The 26,913-nt window shown below is 39.1% G+C and overlaps 2 protein-coding genes across 2 annotated transcripts; both read left to right on the top strand.

Annotated features, from left to right (window-relative positions):
* The first annotated feature begins 22,189 nt into the window (after positions 1 to 22,189).
* Positions 22,190 to 23,228, top strand: LOC138893693 (uncharacterized). Its single transcript, XM_070178344.1, has 2 exons — positions 22,190 to 22,631; positions 23,110 to 23,228. The coding sequence occupies exons 1-2, from the start codon at positions 22,190 to 22,192 to the stop codon at positions 23,226 to 23,228; spliced, it is 561 nt and encodes a 186-aa protein (XP_070034445.1).
* Positions 23,229 to 23,672: 444 nt separating this feature from the next.
* On the top strand, positions 23,673 to 24,482 carry LOC138893692 (uncharacterized). Its single transcript, XM_070178343.1, has 2 exons — positions 23,673 to 23,894; positions 24,102 to 24,482. Exons 1-2 carry the CDS (start codon positions 23,673 to 23,675, stop codon positions 24,480 to 24,482), a joined length of 603 nt encoding a protein of 200 aa, XP_070034444.1.
* The last annotated feature ends 2,431 nt before the right edge of the window (positions 24,483 to 26,913 follow it).

Genomic DNA, 26,913 nt, shown 5'->3' with positions numbered 1-26,913 from the left:
ATATATTTGGATAATCCCTCACTACCGGAACTGACTCGATGGTAGGAGTATCAATACTAACATCCCTCACATATGCCAGATATGCATCACACCCCTTCTCAACCATCCGCTGAGCCTTTAGAAATGAGACAACCCGGATAGGAACATAATATAAAGTATCTCTCCACTCTAGCCGCGGTAGACCTAGCATAGCCAATGTCACCATCTTGGCGTGACAATCTAGAATAGTATGATTGGATGACAACTAGTTCATGCCCAACATAACATCGAAATCCACCATACTGAGTAACAATAAATTGTCTCTAGTCTCGAAACCACTAAGAACAACCAAACACGAACGATACACACAGTCAACAATAATAGAATATCCCATGGGTGTAGATACATAGATATGAGAACTCAAAGAATCACGGGATATACCCAAATATAGAGCAAAATATGATGACACATAATAATAAGTAGAGCCTGAATCAAATAAGACTGATGCATCTCTATGACAGACCGGAATAATACTTGTGATGACAGAGTCGGATACAACTACCTCCGTCCTAGCAGGAAGAGCATAGTATTTGGCCTTGCCTCCCCCTCTAGGGTGACCTCTATCTGCTCGACCTCCACCTCTAGCTGTTTATGGAGGTGGGGTGGCAACTGGTGCGACGACCATGGACAGAGAAGCCTGAGGACCCAGTAGGATACGCGAAGCCTGAGTAATCTGTGGAGGTGCACCCCTCCTGAGTCTGGGCAATCCCTCACCATATGACGAGTGTCATCACACTCAAAACAAGCTCTCGAAGGACGTGGCTGTTATGGCTGGCGCGGGCCTGATCGACTAGACTGACCACTGAAAGAACCCCGTGCAGGAGGTGCATTAGACAATAGTGGTGCATAATAGGGAGACTGAGGCCTAGAAGTGGCTGGTATACCGCTGGAAGCTAAAAGTGCTGAATGAACATGGCGACTCACATAGCCCCTACTATGACGAGCTGCAACTGGGGCACGAGTACCACTATATGTTCCAGACTCTCGAGACCTCTTGGCTTCCCTCTCCTCTCTCTCTCCCGAGTCAGCATACCCTCCAATCTCCTAGCAATCCCCACTACCTGCTGGTATGGATGTCCATCTCCAACTCTCGGGCCATGCTAAATTTGATACTGGGGTTAAGCCCCTCGATAAATCGACAAACCATCTCTCGAACAGTAGCAACCAAGGCTGGTGCATGCCTAGCCAAATCACTAAACCAAATTGCATACTCCGACACGGTAATAGAACCTTGGCGCAACTGCTCAAACTCTGCGCACCATGCATCTCTGAGACTCTAGGGAACATATTCTCTCAAGAACATATCTGAGAACTGAGTCCAAGTTAGTGAAGCTGCCTCAGCTAGACTACCCAACTCATATGCTCGCCACCACTGATAGGCCGCTCCTCTAAGATGGAACGTAGTGAAAGAAACCCCACTAGACTCCGCAATACCCACAGTACGGAGGATACAGTGGCACTCCTCAAGAAAATATTGGTCATCCTTTGACTCCAAGTCACTGAAAGTAGGAGGGTGGTACTTCTTGTACCTCTCGAGCCTGAGTTGCTCCTCCTCAGAAATTGTTGCCCTAACCTCAGGCTGAACGGGGGCTACCATCTGCATCAGTATGAGCTCTAGAACCTGGTTGACCTGCTGCTGCTCTAGGGTACGGGCGACTGGAGTCTGTGCTCCTCCCCCGACCTAAGATGTGGCAGGAGCAATTGGTATCAACCCTGCCTGAGCCAAAGTGCTGAACATGCTCAGAAACTGGGCGAGAGTCTCCTGGAGGGCTGGTGTAGTAACAGGCATCCCAGGTGTCTGTCCTCCAACTGGAGCTACAGGTGGCTCCTCTGTAACAACTTGTGCGGGTGCTCTGGCTGTAACACGTAGATGTCATCGACCTCTACTCTAGCCCCGGCCTATTGCGGCTCTAGCAGGGGGCGTAAATGTCTGGTCATCTGATCTAGTTAAACGTGTCCTCACCATCTATGAGAGAATAGAAAGACAAAAATTTAGAATCCGAAGTCAAAAATTTATCACGATAAGAAATCAAGGAAGTAAAGATTTTCCAAAGAGTTCCATAGCCTCCCGAAGATATGTACAGACGTATCCGTATCGATCTGCGAGACTCTACTAAACCTACTTGTGACTCATAACACCTATGAACCTAGAGCTCTGATACCAACTTGTGACGACCCCAATTTTCCTCTATAGGATGTCCTGACGGCACCTAATCTCTAAGACTAGGTAAGCCTAACAAGTATGCGGAATAACTGAAATATTAAGCTAAAACTCAAACGTCAACAATTGTAATAAATAAAATCTGCAACTCAAGTATAAACAACTCCCAAAACCTAGTAGATATAAGTCACAAGCTCTAAAGAAAAATACTTAATAACCCTATACATCAGAGTCTAATGAGGATAAAGTAACAACATAATAAAGAGAGGGGGGACTCCGAGGTTTGCGGATGCTGGCAGATGTACCTTGAAGTCTCCACATACGGACTAGCTCACTGGTAACTGGTCGGATAGGCAGTACTTGGATCTGTATAAAAAGATGTGCAGAAGCGTAGTATGAGTACACCACAACGATACCGAGTAAGGGCCAAAACATGTAGTAATTCAACTAAAGAATAGCAACTGAAACAACGATATTTCAAGGATAGCAATTTCAAGTAAAGAATCCCACAGTTAAATAAGGAATATGGAATCAAGAAAGCGGGTAATTCAACTAAGCATGTAGTACAAGTTGCAAATAAGAGATAAGACAAGTAGACAGGTGAAGTTAGTCTAAACATGATTGTAGACATGTAATTTTTGAAAAAAGGGTGTGACAATTGTAACACCCCAGAAAATTTCGAAGTACTTAAGCGTTATTAAGAAAGTTGATGTTCACTAATTATATTATTTTGTGTGCAGACGGGGACTATTAATATGATGGATATCAATTGGATATGATAATAAGTATAATAGGCATATTATAAGTGATGTGGGGTCTAAGGAGAGCCCTAAGTCTAAGTCAAGTTGGAAATTACATGATAGACTAAAATTCCAAATGAGTACGCACAAGACCAAACTTTGGACGAGCATATGTACATATATATAAGGGGTTATGTGATGGAAAACTTATCAAATGAAAGATCTTCGAGTCTAGTTTCTAACGCTTCAACCCGTTTGTCATTTGGACACACAAAAAAAGAAGTTATGAATAAATTCCCAAAGCCTGGATCTACAGTCAACTTCGCGATCGCAAAACGGTTCCGTGGACCGCATAAGCATCGCAAAGTGGAGCAGAGACGGATAAATTTTAAAACAAAAACTAGTATGCTATAACATAATTGATTATGCTATAGCATAATTGATTATGATGCCCATATAATCAATTATGTTGCCACAAAACGATTATGCTATAGCACAATTGCACCACATAATTGAATTCGGGGGTCATTTTTGAAAAATTTCATATCCGATCCAATTTTGATATAAGGCCTTAGGGGGTCATTTTATAAGGTAAAATGTGATTTTTTAGAGAGAGGAGAGAGCTATCTTAGATATATAAAGAGAATACCTAACTATTTTGTTCATCAATTCTTGGTCAAGACTTGAAGATTTCACAAGATCTTCATATAATAGGTAAGATTCTACTCTCTAGCCCTAAATTTTGGGATTTGAATTAAAAGTAGGTCATGAGAAGTATTATTCTTGGGTGTGAGAGTATTATGTATACATGTATGTACTAATAAGGTTTGTGGAAAGATTGTTGAGCTTAAATAAGTAAAGATTGGGTTGTGGAATAAAGAAAATCTTATAGGAGAACCTTGTAGCCAAATTTGCACACCTAGTATTTGATAAAATGCTCAAATGAGATGAAACCATGAACATCTTCCTAATTTGTGTTCAATTTTATTATGTCTCAAAATAGATTGGGATTGCTAGAATTTCCGGAATGTTATAGTAATTAAAGGAAAGCTCAAAGTAAGGTATGTTGGCTAAACTACTCTCTTAGAATTGGATTTCATGATTTTCCCATAAGTTTTAAGTATGGTTGTCTCAAGTTTCTTATTCTATGTTCCGAGATGTTTCCAATAAATTCGATTGTCCCGAATAAGTAAAGTATCGAGAACTATGTATTCAAAATGTGTTACGAATGTTCCTATCACATTATGTTATCCTTTGGGAATGTGTTCAAGAATAATATGTGTATTAAAATGCTACGTCTTTGAGTCGTGTTTCAAATGAAGGTTATGATGCCAAATTGTGTAAGAAAATCTCAATATGCTTAAAAATCCTAATTGCTCATATGTCTACCTAAAGTCTAGATTGAAAATATCTTATTATTGATAATCTATAAAGATGGTTAGAAGTAAAATAAGTGAATTGGAGATATAAAGTGTGGCCAACGTGCCAAGAGTGAAAGCTATACTTGTGGCCAATGGTTCCAATCAAATGAGATGATGTGAGAAAGATTATGAAATGAGCTTTGATTCAACTGTTCTAAAGCTGACTTCGAAAATAGAATTGCCTAAAAGCTTATGAACTCAAGTGATGCCCGTTTATGGCAGTTTTAACTAATGCTATGCTTTGTAAATAGTTTTGATGTATTTGGCGTTCTTACATATTCGTGAGTTGAAATTATGTATTGCCCTTTTGGGAAAAAGTATTTCAAAAATAAATGATGTGTTACTCGTTTATGATTTTAACTTGTGCTTCGATTGCTAATCATTTTACTCCATTTCTTGGAAAGAAATCCATTATGTTTAAAGTATTCATTACCAATGAACCTAAAGTTGTGATTTTCAAAATATTCTATATGTTGATATTTATGATGATGATCCATGAAAGGAAATATATAAAAGTGTGGAATATGAAATACGGCCATTGTACCATGAAAGAAGAATCATAGGTATGGCCAAGAGAGCCAATGAAATAATGATGTTGTATGTAGTTGAAAGTAATTGTGAAGTGATATATGGTGTGAAAGGTTATGAGATGAACGTATTTGTACTTATGTTTCCAATGTGTTATAAGCTCTTATGCCCTCATGAAGAGAGGCTATGGTGTTCCTAAATATTTTAAATGTTCTTGATGTCCTATGATCACCCATGGCAAGTACAAGTAAGTGATGGTATGAACATAAAATGTGGCCGTTTACCAAAATGAGAATTATGAGGTGTTGTATGTCCCTATGGTTTCAATCATAGTATGTATGCTACTAAACTAATTAATGTAAATGACTTTGACGCTAAGTCCCCAAGATCCATGAACTTAGCTAATGGCTTCAAGATGTAAACTGAGTGAATAACGAGAAGAAAGGGAGATGTCCTATGCTAAATGATGATGAACCTTAAGAAAAGAAATTTGGCCCATGTGCCATTGAAATCGACTTATTGATTTACCATGCATGTGCTAATATTATGAGTTGTGTTTCTCCATGATGAGCATGAATATGAAGTATTCAAATGATATGAGAAATTACGACCTTAAATGTAATGACAAACTACGTCGCTTTGAGTTTATATATGGTATTGTGATTGGGATTACACCTGCACCCGCATATATTAGGGTGAGGTGGCAGGGCCACTTTGTGTAGAAATTATGGTATTGTGATACACCTCCGCCCACATATATAGGGGTGAGGTGGCAGGGCCACTTTGTGTAGGGATTACAGTACTGTGATACACCTCCACCCGCATATATTGGGGTAAGGCGGCAGGGCCTCTTTGTGTAGGGGTTGTGGTATTGTGATACACCTCCACCCGTATATATTGGGGTCAGGCAACAGGGTTGCTTTGTGTAGAGATTGTGGTATCGTGATACACCTCCACCCGCATATGTTGGGGTAAGGCCGCAGGGACACTTTGTGTGAAGGTGGTTATGCAGGATCCCCGACTTAATATCTATAAATTTGAATGGAAGCTCTTAATAAATATGCTTGACGTTAACGGCTATCTAAGCCCTTTTACTGTTACCGTGATTCATCATATTCATATTGTATTTCCAAGCCCTTGAATAGGTGTATTTGTATTGTGTAAGTGAACACTGTGAACGGTCTTTGAAATGCATAGGTATATTGTATAGGTGATACTGTGAACGGTCTATGAGATGCATATGTGTATAATATGATATGTGAACACTAAGGACGGTCTATGAAATGTATATGTGTAAAATAAGGGAGGAAGGTGCCACTACCATTGGCCTAGTTTTTACATATTGTTACAATTATATTATATTATGTAATCCACGAATAGTTCATATGGCTCAGTTAATCCTAAAAGAAGTTTAGAATGATGCAAGTATAATAAGACTTGAAATGTGATTCTATTGGATGTTTTGTTGTTTCTTAATGTACTTTATTTGCCTCTTATTTGAGTTACCGTATTTTCATATGTTGTTTTGACTGCCTTACATACGAGTACTATTCCACATGTACTCACGTCCCTTATGCCGATTGCGCTTCCTGAGTTTGGGGCGTGACAAAAATGATGACTATACATGCTAAAGTAACTTAGTTAAGGCATAACAAGGAAACTACTTAGATAAAACAAGAATTTCAATATTTATCCTGGTACGCACTTGTCACCTCGCGTACACGGCCCTCACATATCATAAATTATAACAACAATACCAAATCCTAAGGAGGGATTTCCCCCACACAAGGTTAGACACGTCACTTACCTCAAACCTCGCTCAATCAATCAATAAGAAGGCCTTTCTCTCGATTTTTCAACTCCGAACGGCTCGAATCTAGCCAAAACAATTTCATACTATAAATAAAACTATAGGAAAATAATTTAAATAATGAAATTACGACTTTAGCAAAGAATTAAAAAATTGCTCCAAAAAGTAGGCACATGCCCATGTCTTGGAACCTGACCAAAATCATAAAATACGAACACCCATTCGATATCGAGTCCAACCTTACAAGAATTACTTAAATCCGATCTCAAATCGCCTTTCAAATCCCCAATTTTTAGCCTAAGATGTTTTCCCAAATTTTCTCCAAATTTCCAACTAAAAGCACTAATTAAATGATAAAAACAACAATAGATTTGTGGGGATTAATAAAAAATGAGTCAAGACTCCTTACCTAAATGCTTCCTCTGAAAATCCCTCAAAATGTTACCTCAATCCGAGCTCTCTAGGTCCAAAAATGGATAATGAAATCAAATCCTCGAACTTAGGCCTTTTTTGCCCCACGATTTCGCATCTGCGAACCCACAACCGCATATGCGGCTCCGCACCTGCGGAATTTCGATCGGAGGTGCGGACTTCACTTAAGTCCACTGAGTACGCTTCTGCGAGCAAACGGCCGCACCTACGTGTGCTCGCTTGCGACAAAATGTGTCGCACCTGCGACCCCACTCGCTCCTGCGCATTTTCCGCACTTGCGAGTCATGCCTGGACTGCCCATTTCTGCTTCTTCTCTCCATCGCTCATACATGTGAGTCCGTACCTGCGGCCAATCCCACCGCAGGTGCGATGACACCAGAAGCTGGGAGCTTCAACAATTGCATAAGTCCAAAAATGATTCGATATGGATCTGAATCGCCCCCAAGGCCCCCGGGGCCTCCATAAATTATACCAACAAGTCCTAAAATACGATACGAACTTAGTCGAGGCCTCAAATCACATTAAACAATAACAAAAATGCAAATTGCGTATCGATTCAAGCCTAATAAACTGTTTCAACTTTCGCCAATCAACGTCGAAATGACCTACGTACCTCCAAATCAACATCCGGACAGGCTCCAAATACCAAAATCACCATATGGATCTATTGGAATCGTCAAAACTCCATTCTGGAGTCGTCTTCACACAATTCAAACTACGGTCGACTCCTATGACTTTAACTGTCAATTTAGGGACTAAGTGTCCCATTCCACTCCGAAACTCTCCCGAACCCGACACCAAGCACCCCCGACAAGTCAAGTAACCACAAAATGAGATAGAGGGAGCAATAAATAAGGGATCGGGGCTAGCACTCTCAAAACGATCGGCCGAGTCGTTACAAAAAATTAATAGATTGAAGAAGAAGAAAAAAAAAGATTGAAGAAGAAAATTGGAGAAGAAATACGGGGAGTGAGAAGAAAAAATACGAGGAGAGAGAATAAATAAGAAATTAGGTTTATTTAGGATTTGGCTGTATAATGCTAATTTTTTCAGGTTACCTTTGCCAAACCTAATATAAGGCTAAAATATTGCCAATTCTCTTTATGTGTTGTCATACCATGTCATTTCCATCCAAAGATCTAATGCCTAATTCTATTTTTTTGTTTCCACTTTTTTTTAAAATTGGCTTCAATCTTTGTTCTTATTTGAAGTTGGTTTTGGATTTAAGAGAAAAATCCTTCCATTATCTATAAATAGAGTAACTTTGAAGAATTGCAACGTAACAAAAAGTTGGGCAAGGAAATAAATCAAAAGTTATTTGGATATTGTTTATTCTATTTAGTAGTTTAATTTTTCGCAGTTAAGTACTTTAAATGGTCAGTTTTTGCTTTATGTTAGATCGGAAGACTACAATTAGGCGGACTAAACCGGTAGTTGGCTCCTATTCAAGATATGGACGTAGTGCCCACGTTGCTGATATGTGCATTATTACCAGATTTTGTCATATCCCTTTTTACCAAATATCTTGGAAGGAAATTGTCTGTAGTTTCTGTTGTGTCATTCTTAAATCTTATAGATAGCTAACTTCTTTTCCAGCTCTCTTGTTCCCTGCAATACTCCTAAGCAAGGCCCATTTTGGTGTTATTTGATGTGATTTGAGGCCTCGAACGGGTTCGTGTCATAATTTAGAATTGGTTGGCGTGATTGGACGGGGTCTCGAGGACCTCGGGTGTGTTTCAAATGGATATCGGTTCATTTGGTTCATGTTGGTTGAAGCTGGTTTGGGGCAGGGATCTAGTGTGGTCACACCTGTAGACCATTAGGCGCAGGTGCGATGGTCGCAAAAGCGGATTTCATGGACGCATCTGCGAGGAGGCTGGAGTTGGGATGTCCCCGCATATACGGGATTTTGTGAGCACCTGTGGTTCCGCACAAGCACATTTTGGACCAGGTCATGTATGTCCACAGGCGCGGAAGGTTTGTGCAAGTGCGAGAAGCGCAGATGCGGAACTGGAGCTGGAGCGCACCTGCGAACATGCAGATGCACAATTTGGACACAGGAGCAAACACCTGGATGCAGTTTCGCAGATGCAATTGAGGGTCCGCAAAAGCGGAAGTGCTATGTTATATATTGAGGGTTTGATATTTTTATCACTTTTTGAGTTAGAGAGCTCAGATTTGGGCGATTTTGCAGGGGATTTTTATCATTTGGATTGGGGTAAGTGTTCTTGACCCGAATTTGGTTATATTTCAGGATTCCATTTTTATTTTTATCATCTAATTAGTGATTTGAATAAGAAAAATTGAGGATTTTTGTAAAAAATTTCTATAATGTAAAATGATGATTTGAAGGTCGATTTGATGACGGAATTGGATAATTTTAGTATGGTTGGACTCGTATCAAAATGGGTGTTCGGATTTTGTGAGTTTTGTCGGGTTCCGAGGTACAGGTTAGGGGTTGACGTTTTGGGTTAATATTTTGGTTTTCATTATATATCGAAACTTTATTATCCCAAATTATTTTCTATGATTTTTATTTATGATAGTAAGTTATTTTGGCTAGATTCGAGCCGTCCGGAGGTTGTGTAACATAAAAAAACCATTTTAGAATATTGGTTTATCTTTCTTGAGGTAAGTATCTTGCATAACTTTTTGTGGGGGAACTACCCCTTAGGATTTGGGATTTATTATATTATTTGAATCAGAAAGGACAATTGAAGCGTTGAAGCCCAGTTTCACATCTTAGAGGTATGACAAGAGTTGAAGATTAGACCTGCTTGATGTCACGACCCCAATTTTCCTCCGTAAAATATTATGATGGCACATAGTCTTAGGGACTAGGTAAGCCTAATACTTACTGAATTAATGTCAAAATTTAACCAACAACTATTAAATGCGAAATAGGGATTACTATGCGAGCCAACAATCCCAAAACCGATAGTACCAGTCATAAGCCCTACAAAGTTTACTAAAATATCTCTAAATACTATTGTTCCAGAATAGAATTAAACAGTACAAGGTTAAATTTCAGAATGTGACTCTGTGGCCTGCGAACGAGACAACAGATATACCTTGAATCTCCACAGCAATGCCCGATCAGCTAGCAAATGATCAACAACTCTGAGGTACCTGGATCTGTACAAAAATATGGAGAAAGCGTAGCATGAGTATACCACAGCCGTACCTAGTAAGTATCAAGACTAACCTCGGTGGTGTAGTGACGAGGGACAGTCAAGACACATACTTGACTTAATAACCTGTACTGGTATGAATAAGAAACTAACAGGGAACAATATCATTATAAGGTTAAGCATGGTAGAAGTAACAAAACAAATAATCACAATAGAAAACTAGAAACAACTATTAGCAACAGGAAAACAAACAGGTACTACACCGTAGAGTAAGCTGAACACAGTTTAAATCCGGTGAAACCAAATGACGGAAAGCAAGTAAAAACTCAATAAGAACAACCGCTTTCACACAAAATTTATTCAAGAATTTCCCTGAGGTACCAAACCTTAAAATCATAAATCACGGATCTCGAATCACGAACCCAAATCACTTGGCATCTTGTGTCCACATTATAAATTTCTACTGCACGGATAACTCACGTGCCAATTTCATTAATATTATATCCATACGGACAACTCACGCGCTAAGAGAGTGACAATATCTCATATCCGCATGGATAACTCACGTGTCAGCAATAACAATAATTCATAACCGCACGGACAACTCACGTGTAAATAGTAGATCTTTCACACAGAAGGCAAGTATACGAGAATATATGTAAATGGTCAATAGACATCAGGATTCATCTTCTCAAACCGATATGGGTTATTAATTACGTGTATGCTTGTGCAAGTGTTCTATCACAACTCGAATCATCATGTAAGAGAAAAGACAATGAATGGAACATAATGAATAATCACCACAAAATGTACACTGAATAACTCACACAAGGTAGGCACACCACTATACAAATATGATCAATAACAATGCCCCCAGGCCATCACAAATTATCCCCGACATAACCCACCTTGTCTTGCCACGTGCGCAACAATAAAGTAAATGCCTGCCTTATCTCGCCACAAGCGCATAATACTATTTTCACCTTGTCTCGCCACATGCGCTAGACACATGCGCAAACCCACACACACAAATATATATATATATATATATATATATATATATATATATATATATATATATATATATATATATATATATATAGCCCACTTGTCCTGCATGTGCAAATATAAATAATAATTATAGCACAGACAGCTCATGTGCGAATACCCGAAATCCGTTAGAAAAGTTGTTCCTTGACAAGCCCCACGATGCTTCTGGCAGCCATCATCGCAGGGACGAAGAGATTCCCAAGACTATAACTATAGACTCTCTTAGTAATACCACGTGTGCCAAAACATAACAATCTAATATAGAGATTTTCACCACATGTGCCCATATGCCACAACTTTTCCTCAAAATAATTTAAATACTACAACCATGCATAGTCCTCGACTCAACAACACTGAGTGAAACAGCAACAACAACAATAACACGAGGGAATGGCAAGTAAAATAATCCAATAACTTCAGAACACAAGTAAACAGATGAACGAGCTCACAATGGAGACATAACAAGAAATAATGGCTTCAAATAAGAATAACTTACAAATAAGAAAGGTATTGTATATCAACGATATCGAATAAGAATAGCTCAACAATCAGGGAGACAATATATCACAAAGATTTCAAATAAAAATAACTCAAAAATAAGAGAGGAAATATGTAACGATAATTTCAATTAATGATAAATCACAATGGAAGAGATAACATATAATAAAAAGGGCAACAACTTCAATTAAAACATATAATAGTATATTTGGCAACAAAGGTAGAACATGAACCAATCGACTTCAAATAAGGCATGTAAGGGTAATTTAGCAATGGAGGATATAACATGATAAGGCAATTTTATTTTAATAAGCATAAGAAACCTAAGAGTCAAGACTGGTCAAATTTCCACACATAAGCCATGTACACACTCGTCACCTCATGTACACGTCTTTCACGTAGTTCAAATAGTACAAACAGCCCAATTCCTATGAGGTAGTTTCCCCACACAACGTTAGGCAAGATACTTACCTCGATGAAGCTAAAGCGATAATTTAAAATGATCTTCGCGAGTGAAACCACTTTCGGATGGCTTAAATCTAACCAAAATAATTTCATAACACAATTAAAACTCATATGAACAATTCCGGATAATAAAATTCCGAATTTTAATTAAAACTAAAAAGTCAACCTGAAAGTCAACCCGGGGCCCGCACCTCGGAACTCGATAAAAATTTATGAAATCCGAACACCCATTCTGATACGAGTCCAAGCATACCAAAATTACTAAATTCTGACCCCGATTCGGCTTTCAAAATTTCAAATCAAGTTTGAAAAACTTTTCTATTCTAATACTCCAAATTACAAAATTAGGTGCTGGAAATAGTGTTAGATTCATGAATAACGGACCAAATCAAGTTAATTTTACTTACCCCAGTCCAATTTGTGAAGTTTGCCTCTGAAATTGCCCAAACCGAGCTCCCGAACTCTAATTATGCTAAAAATGGTGAAACCCCCATTTTTAGAAACCTCTCCAAGGAAGTAGGATTTGATACCTGAGATTTATCAATCGCATTTGATAGACCGAGACTTATAAATCACATTTCACACCTGAGACTTATAAATCGCATTTGACACCTGCGATTTGCCTCTGTTCCCTAAAACACCATAAAAACAGCAGTCTTTCCCGACACGAAAATGGGCATAGCTCTCTCATACGACCTCAGAATGAGACAATTCTTGTTGCTATGATTCTATAATTATGATACGGATCTGATGGTTCATTCAAATAACAAATTAAAGATCGTTTTCACAATGTGGTACACTTTATGCCAAAAGAAACAATGTCGAAATATGAAATAAGGGCGCAACACAATCCAAATCCATCTAAAACTCACCCGAACCCCATGGGACCCCAACTAAGTATACTAACAAGTCCCATAACATGAGTGGACTTACTAGAAGCCTCAAATTACCTCTAAAAATACTAGAATCACGAATTGCGCATCGATTTAAGCCTAAGAAACTTATGAACTTCCGAATTTCAAAACTAATGTCGATTCATACCAAACCAACTCTGATTGACTTCAAATTTGGCACAAAAGTCATAAATGATAGTACGGGCATTTTCCAACTTCCGGAATAGGGATCCAACCCTCACATCAATAAAGTCAACTCCTGGTCAAACTTTCTAAAATCTTTCATTTTTCCAACTTTCGCCAATTCATGCTGAAATGACCTACGGACCTCTAAATCAACATCGGGACACACTCCTAAGACCAAAATCACCATACGAAGCTATTGGGACCATCAAAGCACTATTCTAGAGTCCTCTACACAAAAGTCAAACTCTGGTCAACTCTTTTCACATAAGCTTTAAAAACAAGAATTGTTCCTCCAAATTGATCCTGAATCATCCGAAAAACTGAACTCGACCACACACGCAAGTCATAACACATAATATGATGTTGCTCGAGGCCTTAAACCACCGAATGGAATGCTAATTCTCAAAACAACTGGTCGAGTCGTTACATTCTCCCCCTCTTAAACAAACATTCGTCCTCGAACGTGCCAAGAATCGTTCTGAGGTCATCAAATCACTGAATGTTCTCCCATTCATATACTCGCGGGTGATCCCACGTCACTCCAATCCACATAAGTCCAACAACACCATCTCAATTGAAGATTATTCCTCCCATCCACGCTGAATAAACCTTAGAACCAAATTTGTCACCATCCAATCATTTCCAAAAGACCTGATTCCCACATCAACACACGATATCAGCCCCAACCAACTGTAACAACTTGTGCATACACTCACACGGTACAACCACACAACATAACACATCACACATATGCCCATAACAATAACTCTGGCCATGAAAGTGAAGTTGCATCGGTCGGACTACCCAACTCATACGCTCTCCACCACTGATATGTCGCTCTCTTAAGCTGGAACGAAGTAAAAGCAACCCCACTCATCTCCACAATACCCATAATGCGGAGAATACTATGGCACTCCTTTAGAAAACCATGGGCATGCTCTGAAGCCAAACCACTGAAAGTAGGAGGGTGATACTTCTTGAACCTCGCAAGTCTAAGTTGCTCCCCCTTAGAAGCTGCTGCCATAACTTCGGGTTGAACTGGGACAATCGGCTGCACTGGTATGACCTCTAGGACCACTGATATGCCGCTCCCTTAAGCTGGAACAAAGTAAAAGAAACCCCACTCATCTCCACAATACCCATAGTGCGGAGAATACAGTGGTACTCCTCTAGAAATCCATGGGCATGCTTTGAAGCCAAACCACTTAAAGTAGGAGAGTGATATTTCTTGAACCTCACAAGCCTAAGTTGCTCCCCCTCAGAAGCTGCTGCCATAACCTCGGGTTGAATTGGGACAACCGGCTGCACTGGTATGACCTCTAGGACCTGGTCAACCTGGACCCGCTACTCTGGGGTACGGGCAGTGGGAGCCTGTGCTCCTCCCCCGCCCTGAAATGTGGCAGTAGCTAGTAGAATCAACCCCACCTGAGCTAAAGTGCCAAACATGCTCAAAACCTGGGCGAGTGTCTCCTGAAGTGCAGGGGTAGCGTCTCAGGTGCCTGCTCTCCAATTGGAGCTACTAGTAGCTCCTCTGTAGCAACTCGTGTGGGTGTTCTGGCTGCACCATGTGGCCGTCCTCGGCCTCTGCCCCGGCCCTGGCCTCTTGCGGCTCTAGTAGCGGGCACGGGTGTCTGATCATCCTATCTAGTTGTGTGTGTCCTCACCTTCTGTGAGAGAATAGAAAGACAATGATTTAGAATTTCGAACTCAACAAATTTGCACGATAAGGAATCAAAGAAGTGGAAATTTTCTTAATAGTTTCGTAGCCTCTCGAAGATAAGTGCAGACGTCTCTATACCGATCCGAAAGACTACTAAACTCGCTTATGACTCGTAGCACCTATGAACCTAGAGCTCTGATACCAACTTGTCACGACCCAATTTCCCTCTGTAAAATGTCGTGATGGCACCTAGTCTTAGGGACTAGGTAAGCTTAATACTTATTGAATTAATGGCAAAATTTAACCAACAACTATTAAATCGAAATATAGATTACTGTGCGAACCAACAATCCCAAAACCGGTAGTACAAGTCATAAGCTCTACAGAATTTACTAGGACATCTCTAAATACAAATGTTCCAGAATAGAATTAAACAGTACCAGGTAAGATTTCAGAAGGTGACTCTAAGTCCTGCGATCGCGACAACAGGTATACCTTGAGTCTCCACAGCAATGCCCGATCAGCTAGCAAATGATCAACAACTCTGAGGTATCTGGATCTGCACAAAAATGTGCATAAATCATAGCATGAGTACACCACGTCAGTACCCATTAAGTATCAAGACTAACCTCGGTGGAGTAGTGACGAGGGACAGTCAAGGCACATACTGGACTTAATAACCTGTACCAGTATGAATATGAAACTAACAAGGAACAATATCATTATAAGGTTAAGCATGGTAGAAGTAACAAAACAATAATCACAATAGGAAACTAGAAACAACTATTAACAATAGGGAAATAAACATGTACTACGCCGTAGAGTAAGCTGAACACGGTTTAAGTCCGGTGAAAGCAAATGAAGGAAAGCAAGTAATAACTCAATAAGAACAACCTTTTTACACAAAAGTTATTCAAGAATTTCCCCAAGGTACCAAACATTAAAATCACAAATCACGGGTCTCGACTCATGAACCCAAATCACTTGGAATCTTGTGCCCACATTATAAATTTCAACTGCACGGAAAACTCACGTGCCAATTCTATTAATCTCATATCCGCACGGATAACTCATATGCTAAGGGAGTGACAATATCTCATATCCGCACAGATAACTCATGTGTCAATAGTACAGCTTTCACACAGAAGGCAAGTACACGAGAATATATGTAAATAGTAAATAGACATCAGAGTTCATCATCTCAAACCGATATGGATGACTAATTACATGCATGCTTGTGCAAGTGTTTTATCACAACTCGAATCAATATGTAAGAGTAAAGACAATGAATGGCACATAATGAATAATCACCACAAAATGTACGCTGAATAACTCACACAAGGTAGGAACAATGCCTCCAGGCCATCACAAGTCATCACAAATCATTCCCGACATAGCCCACCTTGTCTCGCCACATGCGCAACAATAAAGTATATGCCTGCTTTATCTCTCTGCACGCGCATAATAATATTCCCTCCTTGTCTCGTCACATGCGCAAACCCATATATATATATATATATATAGAGAGAGAGAGAGAGAGAGAGAGAGAGAGAGCTCGCCTTGTCACGCCGCATGTGCAAATATCAACAATAACAGTAGCACGGACAACTCACATGCGAATACCCGACAATCCTCTCAATAATAACACGTGTGCCAAAACATAACAACACAATATAGAGATTTTCACCATATGTGCACATATGCCACATATTTTCCTCAAAATAATTTAAATACCACAACCAGGCATAGCTCTCGGCTCAACAACACTGAGTATAACAACAACAACAATAACACGAGAGTATGGCAAGTAAAATAACCCAATAACTTCAAAACACAAGTAAACGGATGAACGAGCTCACAATGGAGACATATAAAGAAATAATGGGTTCAAATCAGAATAACTCACAAATAAGAGAGCTATTATATATCAACAATATCGAATAAGAATATATCAACAATCAGGGAGACAATATATCACAATGATTTCAAATAAAAATAACTCACAAATATGAGAGGAAATATGTAGCGACGATTTCAAGTAATGATAAATCACAATGAAAGAGATAACATGTAATAAAAAGGGCAACAACTCCATTTAAAGCATATAAGAGTATATTTGGCAACAAAGGTAGAACATGAACCAATCGACTTCAAACAAGGCATGTAAGGGTAATTTAGCAATGGAGGATATAACATGATAAGGCAATTTCATTTTAATATGCATAAGAAACCTAAGAGTCAAGATTGGTCAAATTTCCACATATAAGCCGTGTACACACTCGTCACCTCGTGCACACGTCTTTCACGTAGTTCAAATAGATCAAACAACCCAATTCCTACGGGGTAGTTACCCCACACAACGTTAGGCAAGATACTTACCTCGATGAAGCTAAATCGATACTTTGAAATGATCTTTGCTAGTGTAACCATCTCCAGACGGCTCAAATCTGACCAAAATAATTTCACAACACAATTAAAACTCATAAGAACAATTCCGAATAATAAAATTTTAGTTTTTAATTAAAGCTAAAAAGTCAACCCGAAAGTCAACTCGGGGCCCACACCTCGGAATCTGACAAAGTTCACGAAATCCGTACACCCATTCCGATACGAGTCCAACCATACCAAAATTACTAAATTCCGACTCTGATTCGCATTTCAAACCTCAAATCATGTTTGGGAAAATTTCTATTCTAATCCCCTAAATTACAAAAATTAGTGCTGGAAATAGTGTTAGATTCATAAATAACAGACCAAATCAAGTTAAGATTACTTACCCCAGTCCAATTTGTGAAGTTTGCCTCTGAAATCGGCCAAACTGAGCTCCCCAACTCTAATTATGTTAAAAATGGTGAAACCCCCATTTTTAGAAACCTCTCTAGGAAAGTCACATTTGACACCTCAGACTTATAAATCACATTTGACACCTGTGATTTGCCCCTGTTTCCTCAAACACTAGAAAAATAACAGTCTTTTCCGACACAGAAATCGGCATAACTCTCTCATACGACCTCGGAATGCGACGATTCTTATTGCTATGGTTCTGTAATTATGATATGGATCTGATGGTTCAATCAAATCATAAATAAAAGGTCGTTTTCACAATGTAGTACCCTGTATTCCAAAAGAAACAATGTCGAAACATCATATAAGAGCGCGACACAATCCAAACCCATCCGAAACTCACCTGAGCCCCATGTGACCCCAACCAAGTATACTAACAAGTTCCAAAACATGATCCGAACTTTATCAAAGCCTCAAATTGCCTCTAACAACACTAGAATCATGAATCATGCATCGATTCAAGCCTAAGAAACTTATGAACTTTCGAATTCCAAAACTAATGCTGATTTATACCAAACCAACTCCGATTGACTTTAACTTTTGCACACAAGTCATAAATGACATTACAGACCTATTCTAACTTTCGGAGTCGGGATCCGACCCCGACATCAATAAAGTCAACTCCCGGTCAAACTTTCCAAAATCTTTCATTTTCCAACTTTCGCCAATTCATGCCGAAACGAACTATAGACCTCCAAATCAACATCCGGACACGCTCGTAAGACCAAAATTACCATATGGGGCCCATACACGCAAGTCATAAAATATAATACAAAGTTGCTCGGGACCTTAAACCATCAAACGGAATGCTAATTTTAAAAATGACCGGTCGGGTCGTTACACTTGATAGATCAGGCTGCTCAATCCAAAATGTATGTCATGATCAGTGTAATTTACCTCCAAATCTGATTAGTTTCTACATTCTCTTTCCTGGATGAAAAGTTTCTTGTTAAATACTGTCTCTTCCCATTTTTCTTGTTACTTTGTTCCTCTTACTTTGTTTTAGTCCCTTTCTAGTTTATTTTTGTCGAAACAAGTGTAAAATGGCTTCAAAATTTGCTACCAGCATTTTAATTGCACAAAGTAGTCTGGATAACAAATCAAAGTGACATAAGTCAGGGGAGAACAGTGTGTGCACTAAGTTTATGAAAATAAATGTTCTTTGGGATTCATGTGAAGTATGAAAGTTCAGTAAATTCCATATTATGCATCACGTATATGGTATTGGGATTGAACTAGTCGAAGATATTCTTTGTGATAAGGGTTGTCAAGAAAGGTTTAGCCAATAACAAGCACTGTCTTCCAAGTTGAAATCAAAGTTAATAATGGCAAGTGCAAGAGCCATCACCCTCTAAGTTAAAGCCACAAACCAATCACCATGTTTTAAATTCGCAAGTTTTCTTTGTTTGAAGCAGGGATGAAGACTATGTTCAAATCAAAGGCTTGCAAGCTTGAATTTTCAAAGTGTAGTGCCCCAATTTTGTCAGCACAAATGGTGTTTGAGAATGTTTTTTACTTCTTAGGCATTCATTAATTGAGAATATCATCACTTCCTAGATATTTTCCCTAGTTGAGAAGACGGTTACCTCATAGGCATTTAACCTAGTTGAGAAGACCATTACCTCTTAGGCATTTCCCTTAGTTGAGAAGAACCGTACCTCCTAGGCATTTCCCCTAGTTGAGAAGAACCATACCTCCTAGGCATACCCCTGGTCGAGAGGAGTCTTTAGCTATCCTAGAGTTCAGGAGTCCTGCCTGGAGAATAGGGTCAGTTTTAATTTTCTTAAGTTGTTAATCTTTAGTTTTGCTTGAGTTCAGGGATCCCTCCTAGAGAATATGGTCAACTTTTAGTTTTCTTAAGTTGTTAATCCTTAGTCTTTCTTCAGTTCAGGGGTACCGCCTGGAAAATATGGCCACTTTCTAGATTTCTTAAGTTGTTAATTGTTAGCTTTACTCGAGTTCAGGGGTCCCGCCTGAAGAATAATAGAGTCAACTTTTAGTTTCCTTAAGTCGATTAATCTCTAGTTTTTCTCAAGTTCAAGGGTCTCGTCTGGAGAATAGGGTCAATTTTTAATTTTCTTAACTTGTTAATCTTTAGCTTTACTTGAGTTCAGGGATCCTGCCTGGAGAATATGCTTAGTTTTTAGTTTTCTTAAGTCGTTAATCGTTAGGCTTCCTCGAGTTCAGGGATCCCGCCTGGAGAATAGGGTCAATATTTAGCTTTCTTAAGCTGTTAATTTCTAGTTTTTTTTGAGTTTAGGGGACCCACCTGGATAATAGGGTCAGTTTTTAGTTTATTCAAGCTCAGTTTATGGTTCTTCTTAAGCTCAAACTCACATCTAGGAGAAACACTTCCTAGTTTGGGTCATTTAAGTTATACTTTTTAGGAGACACTTTCTAAATTTAATTTTACCCTTAGGAGATGCACTTCCTAACTTTATGTTAAAAGTTTCAGCATTGGGAGACATACTTCCTAGTTTGGGTTATTCAAGTTTCATCCCTACGAGACTCACTTCCTAGTTTGGATTTCACTGAGGTTATACTTTTTAGGAGACACACTTCCTAAATTGAAGTTTCATCCCTAGGAGATGCACTTCCTAGTCTAGGTCTTTCAGATTTTTAGAAGACACACTTCCTAACTTTAAGTGAAAAGTTTCACCCCTAGGAGACGCACTTCCTAATTTTGGTTATTCAGGTTTCACTCCTGGGAGACGCACTTCCTAGATGTATCATTCAAGTTTAATTCCTAGGAGATGCACTTCCTAGTTTGAGTCATTCAAGTCATATTTTTAGGAGATGCACTTCCTAGTCTGGGTCATTCAGGTCATAATTTTAGGCGACACACTTCCTATTCTAATGTTTGTCAATTTTACTCCCAGGAGATGCACATCCTAGCCGGGTTCTTTGATCTTACTCCCATTAATGTATTTATAGTGCATAAGTTTTCTAACACACCAAATTTTCCCGGTGCAAACTGGGGCAGAAATTTTTATTTGTTTTGCCTTGTTTATTTTGTTCGAGTTTTTCACTCTTTTCCTTTTCTTCCTTTTCTTCTCTGCTTTTGTTGGTTTCTAATCCTGACCAGAGATTATTTTGTACCGGTATTTGACGTCGTCCGAATTTTCTTTGAATCTTTGATTTGTCTAATTCGTTCTCTCCTCTATCCATCTGTACTTTTTTCGGCTATAGCCGGTTTGAAAATCAAACTTCAATTTTAGGGTTTCGGATATCCTCTATTTTCTATAGATCTATTCAATTCCGAGTTCTTTTTGTAAAATTAATTGTTATTATATCTTAATTTCTTTTTTTCTCCTTTGATTTCTCTGGTTTTTTGAAAGAAAAATAGGGTTGATCTTCTTTCGATATAAATAATTTGCGGATTTGGGATTTCTTGTTCAATTTTAAATTCTTTGAACCAATTTTTAATTGAATTAATTAATATAATTTTAGATTGAAGAGTTGTATCTGAATTTGGGGATATAGAGTTAGGATTTTCATAAAAATTTGCAATTCATACTTTTACCTCTCGATTTTCGCAAAAATAAAATTACAATTTTACCCGTATTCATATTACTCTCCTCAAACGGAAAAATTGGCTAGCTCATTTTTGATGAAGACCAGCTTCCCGTTCAAGTAGGATTTTTCAGACTGCATCTGATGTTTCAACATCATTATGGAAGCCATATACATTCCAGGCTCTATCATTCATGCTTAGTATTTATTCTCTTACTTGTTTATAGTTTTGTTGCCTGCCTTTCACCTTGAATATTTCATTTGCTTTGGTGTTCTATCATTCCTGCTTAGTATTTGTTCTCTTACTTTTTTATAGTTTTGTTGCCTGCCTTTCACCTTGAATATTGCATTTACTTTGGTGTGCTTACCTTTCTCTGCCATTAGTTGAGCCCATGTATTCACTTATGTGCTTAGTAAATTTTTAGTTTATATTGAAGCTTTTACTCTAGTATGCATTTGCAATAGTTATAATTTTAGTATATATTCCTTGGTTTATTTATTGGTGTAGTGGCTAGTCAGAACAATGGTATAATAGGGTCATGTTCCGGGATGGGCCAGGAAGTAGGGGCAAGGGTGGCAAAGGGAGTAAGGGGTATAATAGGTTGAGAGTGGGGTCCTGGAACATAGGGACACTGACGGGTAAGTCTATAAAGTTAGGAAGGATTCTTCAAAAGAGGAAGATTAATATAACATGTGTCCAAGAGACTAGATGGAAGGGTACAAGGGCTCGGGATGTTAACGGGTTTAAGCTATGGTATTCATGAGGGGCTGGGGGCAAGAACAGGGTAGGAATTTTAGTTAATAGGGATCTCAGGGAGATGGTGGTGGATGTTAGGAGGGTGAATATTAAGCTAGTGGTTGGTGGGGTCACTTTTAACATGATTAGCGCCTATCCGCCTCAGGTGGGCCTGGACAAGGAGGTCAAAAGGTGCTTCTGGGATGAATTGGATGAGGTTGTGCGTGGTATTCCTCATACCGAGAAGCTTGTCATAAGGGGTGATTTTAATGGGCATATTGGGGTGTCTGCTAGGGGTTATGATGAGGTCCATGGCAGTTTCGGCTTCGGAATTAGAAACGAGGGCGGTACCTCATTGTTGGATTTGGTTAAGGCTTTTGATTTGGTATTAGCTAATTCGTGTTTCCATAAGAGGGAGGAACACTTGGTCACTTTCCGGAGTAAGCTAGCCAGGACTCAGATTGATTACCTTCTCCTTAGGAGGAGTGATAGGGGCCTTTGCACTGATTGCAAGTTTATCCCGAGTGAGTGTCTGTCGACACATCATAGGCTCTTAATAATGGACTTGGAGGTCAAGAGAATAAGGAAGAAGAGAGCGGTGTACGGCCATCCTAAGATTTAGTGGGGAGCCTTGACTAAGGCAAATTCTCAGGAGTTGGGTGAGAAGTTGTTGGCCATGGGGGCCTGGAAGAGTAGTGGGGGCGCGAGTTACATATGGACCACGATAGCGAACTGCATTAGGGGAGCTGCTAGAGAGGTGTTAGGGGTAACGAAGGGTTATTCACGAGGTCACAAAGGGGACTGGTGATGGAATGAGGAGGTCCAAAGAAAAGTGGAAGCTAAGAAAGCGGCATATCTAAAGCTAGTGGGGAGTACGGATGAGGAGGAAAATAGGACGTGTAGGGAATGTTATAAGAAGGTAAGGAAAGAGGCTAAATTGGCAGTCACGGCGGCTAAAACTGCAGCTTTGAGCAATTATATGAGATCTTGGGGGAAAAGAAGGCGACGGGAAGCTGTACAAGTTAGCAAAGAGTAGGGAGAGGAAGGCTCGGGATATGGACGAAGTGTGGTACATCAAAGACGGAGATGTTAAGGTTCTGGTGGAAGAGTATCAGGAGTAGATGGCAGGAGTACTTCCATATACTCTTGAACGAGGGAGGGAACAGGGACATCGTTCTATGTGAGTTGGAGAACTCGGGGAGTTAGAGGGATTTTGGGTATTGTAGGCATATTAGGAACGATGAGGTTGAAGGGTCAATACAGAAGATGAGCAAGGGTAAAGCAACTAGGCCTGACAAGATCCCAGTAGAATTTTGGAAGGAAGTGGGTCGGGCTGGCTTGAAGGGGCTTACTGGTTTGTTTAATGTCATTTTCAGGACGAAGAAGATGCCTAAAGATTGGTGGTGGAGTTTGATGATTCTGTTGTATAAAAACAAAGGTGATATACAGGACTGTAATAACTATAGGGGTACAAGCTAGTGAATCATACTATGAAAGTTTGGGAAAGGGTGGTGGAAAGGAGGATATGACGTAGTGTTACTATTTCTGAGAACCGGTTCGAATTTATGCCGGGATGGTCTACTACAAAAGCCATTCACCTTGTGAGGAGATTGGTGGAGCAGTATAGGGAGAGGAAAAAGGATATGGCATTCATTGACCTAGAGAAGGCCTATGATAAAGTCCCGAGAGAGGTCCTATGGAGATGTATGGAGGCTAGTGGTGTCCCAGTGGCATACATTAGGGTGATTAAGAACATGTACGAGGGAGAGAAGACTCGGGTGAGGACTGTAAGAAGAGACTCGGATCATTTCCCAGTGGGGATAGGGTTGCACCAGGGATTGACTCTTAGCCCGTTTTTGTTTGCCTTAACGTTAGATGTGCTGACTAGACACATACAAGGGTAGGTGCCATGGTGCATGCTATTCACTGATGACATAGTACTGATTGACGAGATGTGAGGAGGAGTTAACAATAGGTTGGAAGTTTGGAGACAGACGCTGGAGTCTAAAGGTTTCAAGTTGAGTAGGTCAAAAACTGAGTACTTGGAGTGCAAGTTTAGTGATGGGTTGAATGAAGAAGGATTGGAAGTGAAGATTGGTACTCAAGTAATCGCCAAAAGATATAGTTTCAAGTATCTTGGGGCCATTATTCAAGGTAATGGGGAAATTGACGAGGATGTTACTCATCGTATTGGAGTAGGGTGGATGAGATGGAGGCTCGCCTCATGGATTATATATGATAAGAATGTACCACCCGGACTTAAGGGCAAGTTCTACAAAGTGGTGGTTAGACTAGCTATGTTGTATGGGGCAGAGTGCTGGCCTATCAAGAAGTTTCATGTCCATAAGATAAAAGTAGCTGAAATAGGATGTTGAGATGGATTTGTGGGCATACCAGGAAGGACAAGTTTAGGAATGAAGTTATTAGGGGCAAGGTAGGAGTGGTATCTGTGGAGGACAAATTGCGGTAATCTAGGTTGAGATGGTTCGGGCATGTGAAGAGGAGAGAGATAGACGTACCGGCAGGATATGTCATTTTTTCAGCTTACCGAGGATATGACCCATAATAGGAAGGTGCGGAGGTTGAGGATTAAGGTTATAGGTTGACAGTTAGTATTGTGTTCCTCCTAGGCCTACCAGTAGTACTAAAACTATTTTTGTATTATCTTAATTAAAATGATTTATTATTACATGTTGTGTTTGTTATTGTTGTTGTTGTTATGTTGTAGTTGTTGTTATGACATTCACGCCCGCCACCATAATGCATTGTTGTCACCTTTGTTTACTACTTGGATGATTTATCTTATCTCTATTGTTCCTTGAGACGAGGGTCTATCACAAACAACCTCTCTATCTTTATAAAGTAGGGGTAAGGTCTGCGTACACACTACCCTCCCCAGACCCCATTTATAGGATTAAATTGGGTTTGTTGTTGTTGTTGTTGCCTTGTTTATTTGATTGGAGGTACCCACCTGGAGAATGAGGGTCAATATTTCAGAAATTGGTTTCAAGTTCAAGTCAGAAAAATAGGCACCCATCTAGAGAATGAGGGTCAATATTTTAGAAATTGGTTTCAAGTTCAAGTTAGAACAGCAGGCTCCCACCTGGAGAACGAGGGTCAATATTTCAGAAATTGGTTTCAGGTTCAAGTCAGCGCAGCAGGAACCCGACTGAAGAATATGGTCAACTTTCAGTTTTCTTCAAGTTCAAGTAGCAGGATCCCGCCTGAAGAACAGGGTCAGCTTTCAAATTCAAGTAGTAGGATCCTACCTAAAGAGCAGGGTCAACTTTCAAGTTCAAGCAGCAGGAGCCCGCCTGAAAAACAGGGTCAAATTTATTTTAAATTCAGTTTAGAAGCAGCAGGAGCTCACCTGAAGAATATAGTTGATTATCAGTTTCATTGAAGATTCGAGGCTGGGGAAGGTTCAAGATAAGAAAGATGTAGATAGGATCTTGTACTTTTCCCTTTTCTTTTGATGTATTTTTTTATGTAATGACATGGACCGCGAATCGGAGCCTCGAACGGTACCTCACTCGACTCTCTCCTTATATCATCAAACTTCATCACTTCATTCACTTTTGAACTACACGTGACCTGATTCCCTTATAACCCAGAATATGTAGGATGTCCAAAACTAGGACTCGATCGCACTTTCTTTGTTTTTTGTTCGCTTTTAAATAAAGGTCGGGTCAAAAGCTTGTCTCGTGTCTTTTCTTAGTTTGAAAATACTTTGTATTTCCAGCAAAAGAGGGGCAGTTGTAGACACGTAATTTTTTACCCTCCCCAAAATTTTACACCTTTTAGTGCTTAGATGTCGGATTTAGGTCTATTTGCTATTTAAACTAGTTTTGACTCTTTTGCTTTATTTTATCACAAAAATAGAAACTACAAAAATATTTTTTTTTATTTTAGCTAATTGATATTTTATCTAGTTACTTTTAATTTATCTTACTTTTAATAAAATTAAAAATTACAAAAATAGTCACATGGGTTTGGAATATTGATTTTTGTTATTTAGTACTTTTATTTTTGTTTAAAGAAAAAGAAAAAAATAATTTCTTTTAATGTAGTACAATTTAGATTTTAATAATAGTATTAAATTATATATTTGGTATAATCAGTAAGTATGTAGTATTTTACTTCTCTTACCTTTTGTTCTTTCCTTCTAGAAATAAAAAAAAAAAAGAAAAAGAAATAAATAAGAACTAATGATCTTTGGCCATGTGGAAGATTCCATATTATCCTTTTTAACAAACTTCATCGCATACTCACGGTTACTCCACACACCTGCACGTATGAACTCTAGCTGAATATATAGAAAGATCTCAACAATCTAAATACAATATTGTTCGAATACAAACTAACAGAACAATAAAAGGGAAAAGACTCCAAGGGACTGCAACGCCCAAGCAACTCTACCTTGAATCTCCGCTATCAAGAAGCTAACTCTGCTTTAGTCCGATATCTCCAATACCTAAATTTGCACAAAAATGTACAGAAGTGTAGTATGAGTACACCACGGTCGGTACCCATTAATTATCAAGACTAATAAAGCTAATAATGAAAGCAGAAATTATTAAACAATAACAAGGAATCAATATGTGATATAAACAGTGAAGTAACTAGAACACCATTAAAGCACCAGTGAAACCAAATAAGGAACACCAATGACAACCAATTAATCAAGCCGTTCTAACACAAGTCTCACAACAACTTTACTCCGAGATACCTGATCTTATAACCACAAGTCACGAGTCCTAAATCACAAATCAAACGCTCACGGCACCTCGTGCCTACATTTTCAAT

Source organism: Nicotiana tomentosiformis, chromosome 6 (assembly GCF_000390325.3).
Source record: "Nicotiana tomentosiformis chromosome 6, ASM39032v3, whole genome shotgun sequence".
Taxonomy (NCBI): Eukaryota; Viridiplantae; Streptophyta; class Magnoliopsida; order Solanales; family Solanaceae; genus Nicotiana; species Nicotiana tomentosiformis.
The sequence above is the reverse complement of the archived record's forward strand: the minus strand, read 5'-3'. Positions and strand labels throughout refer to the sequence as shown.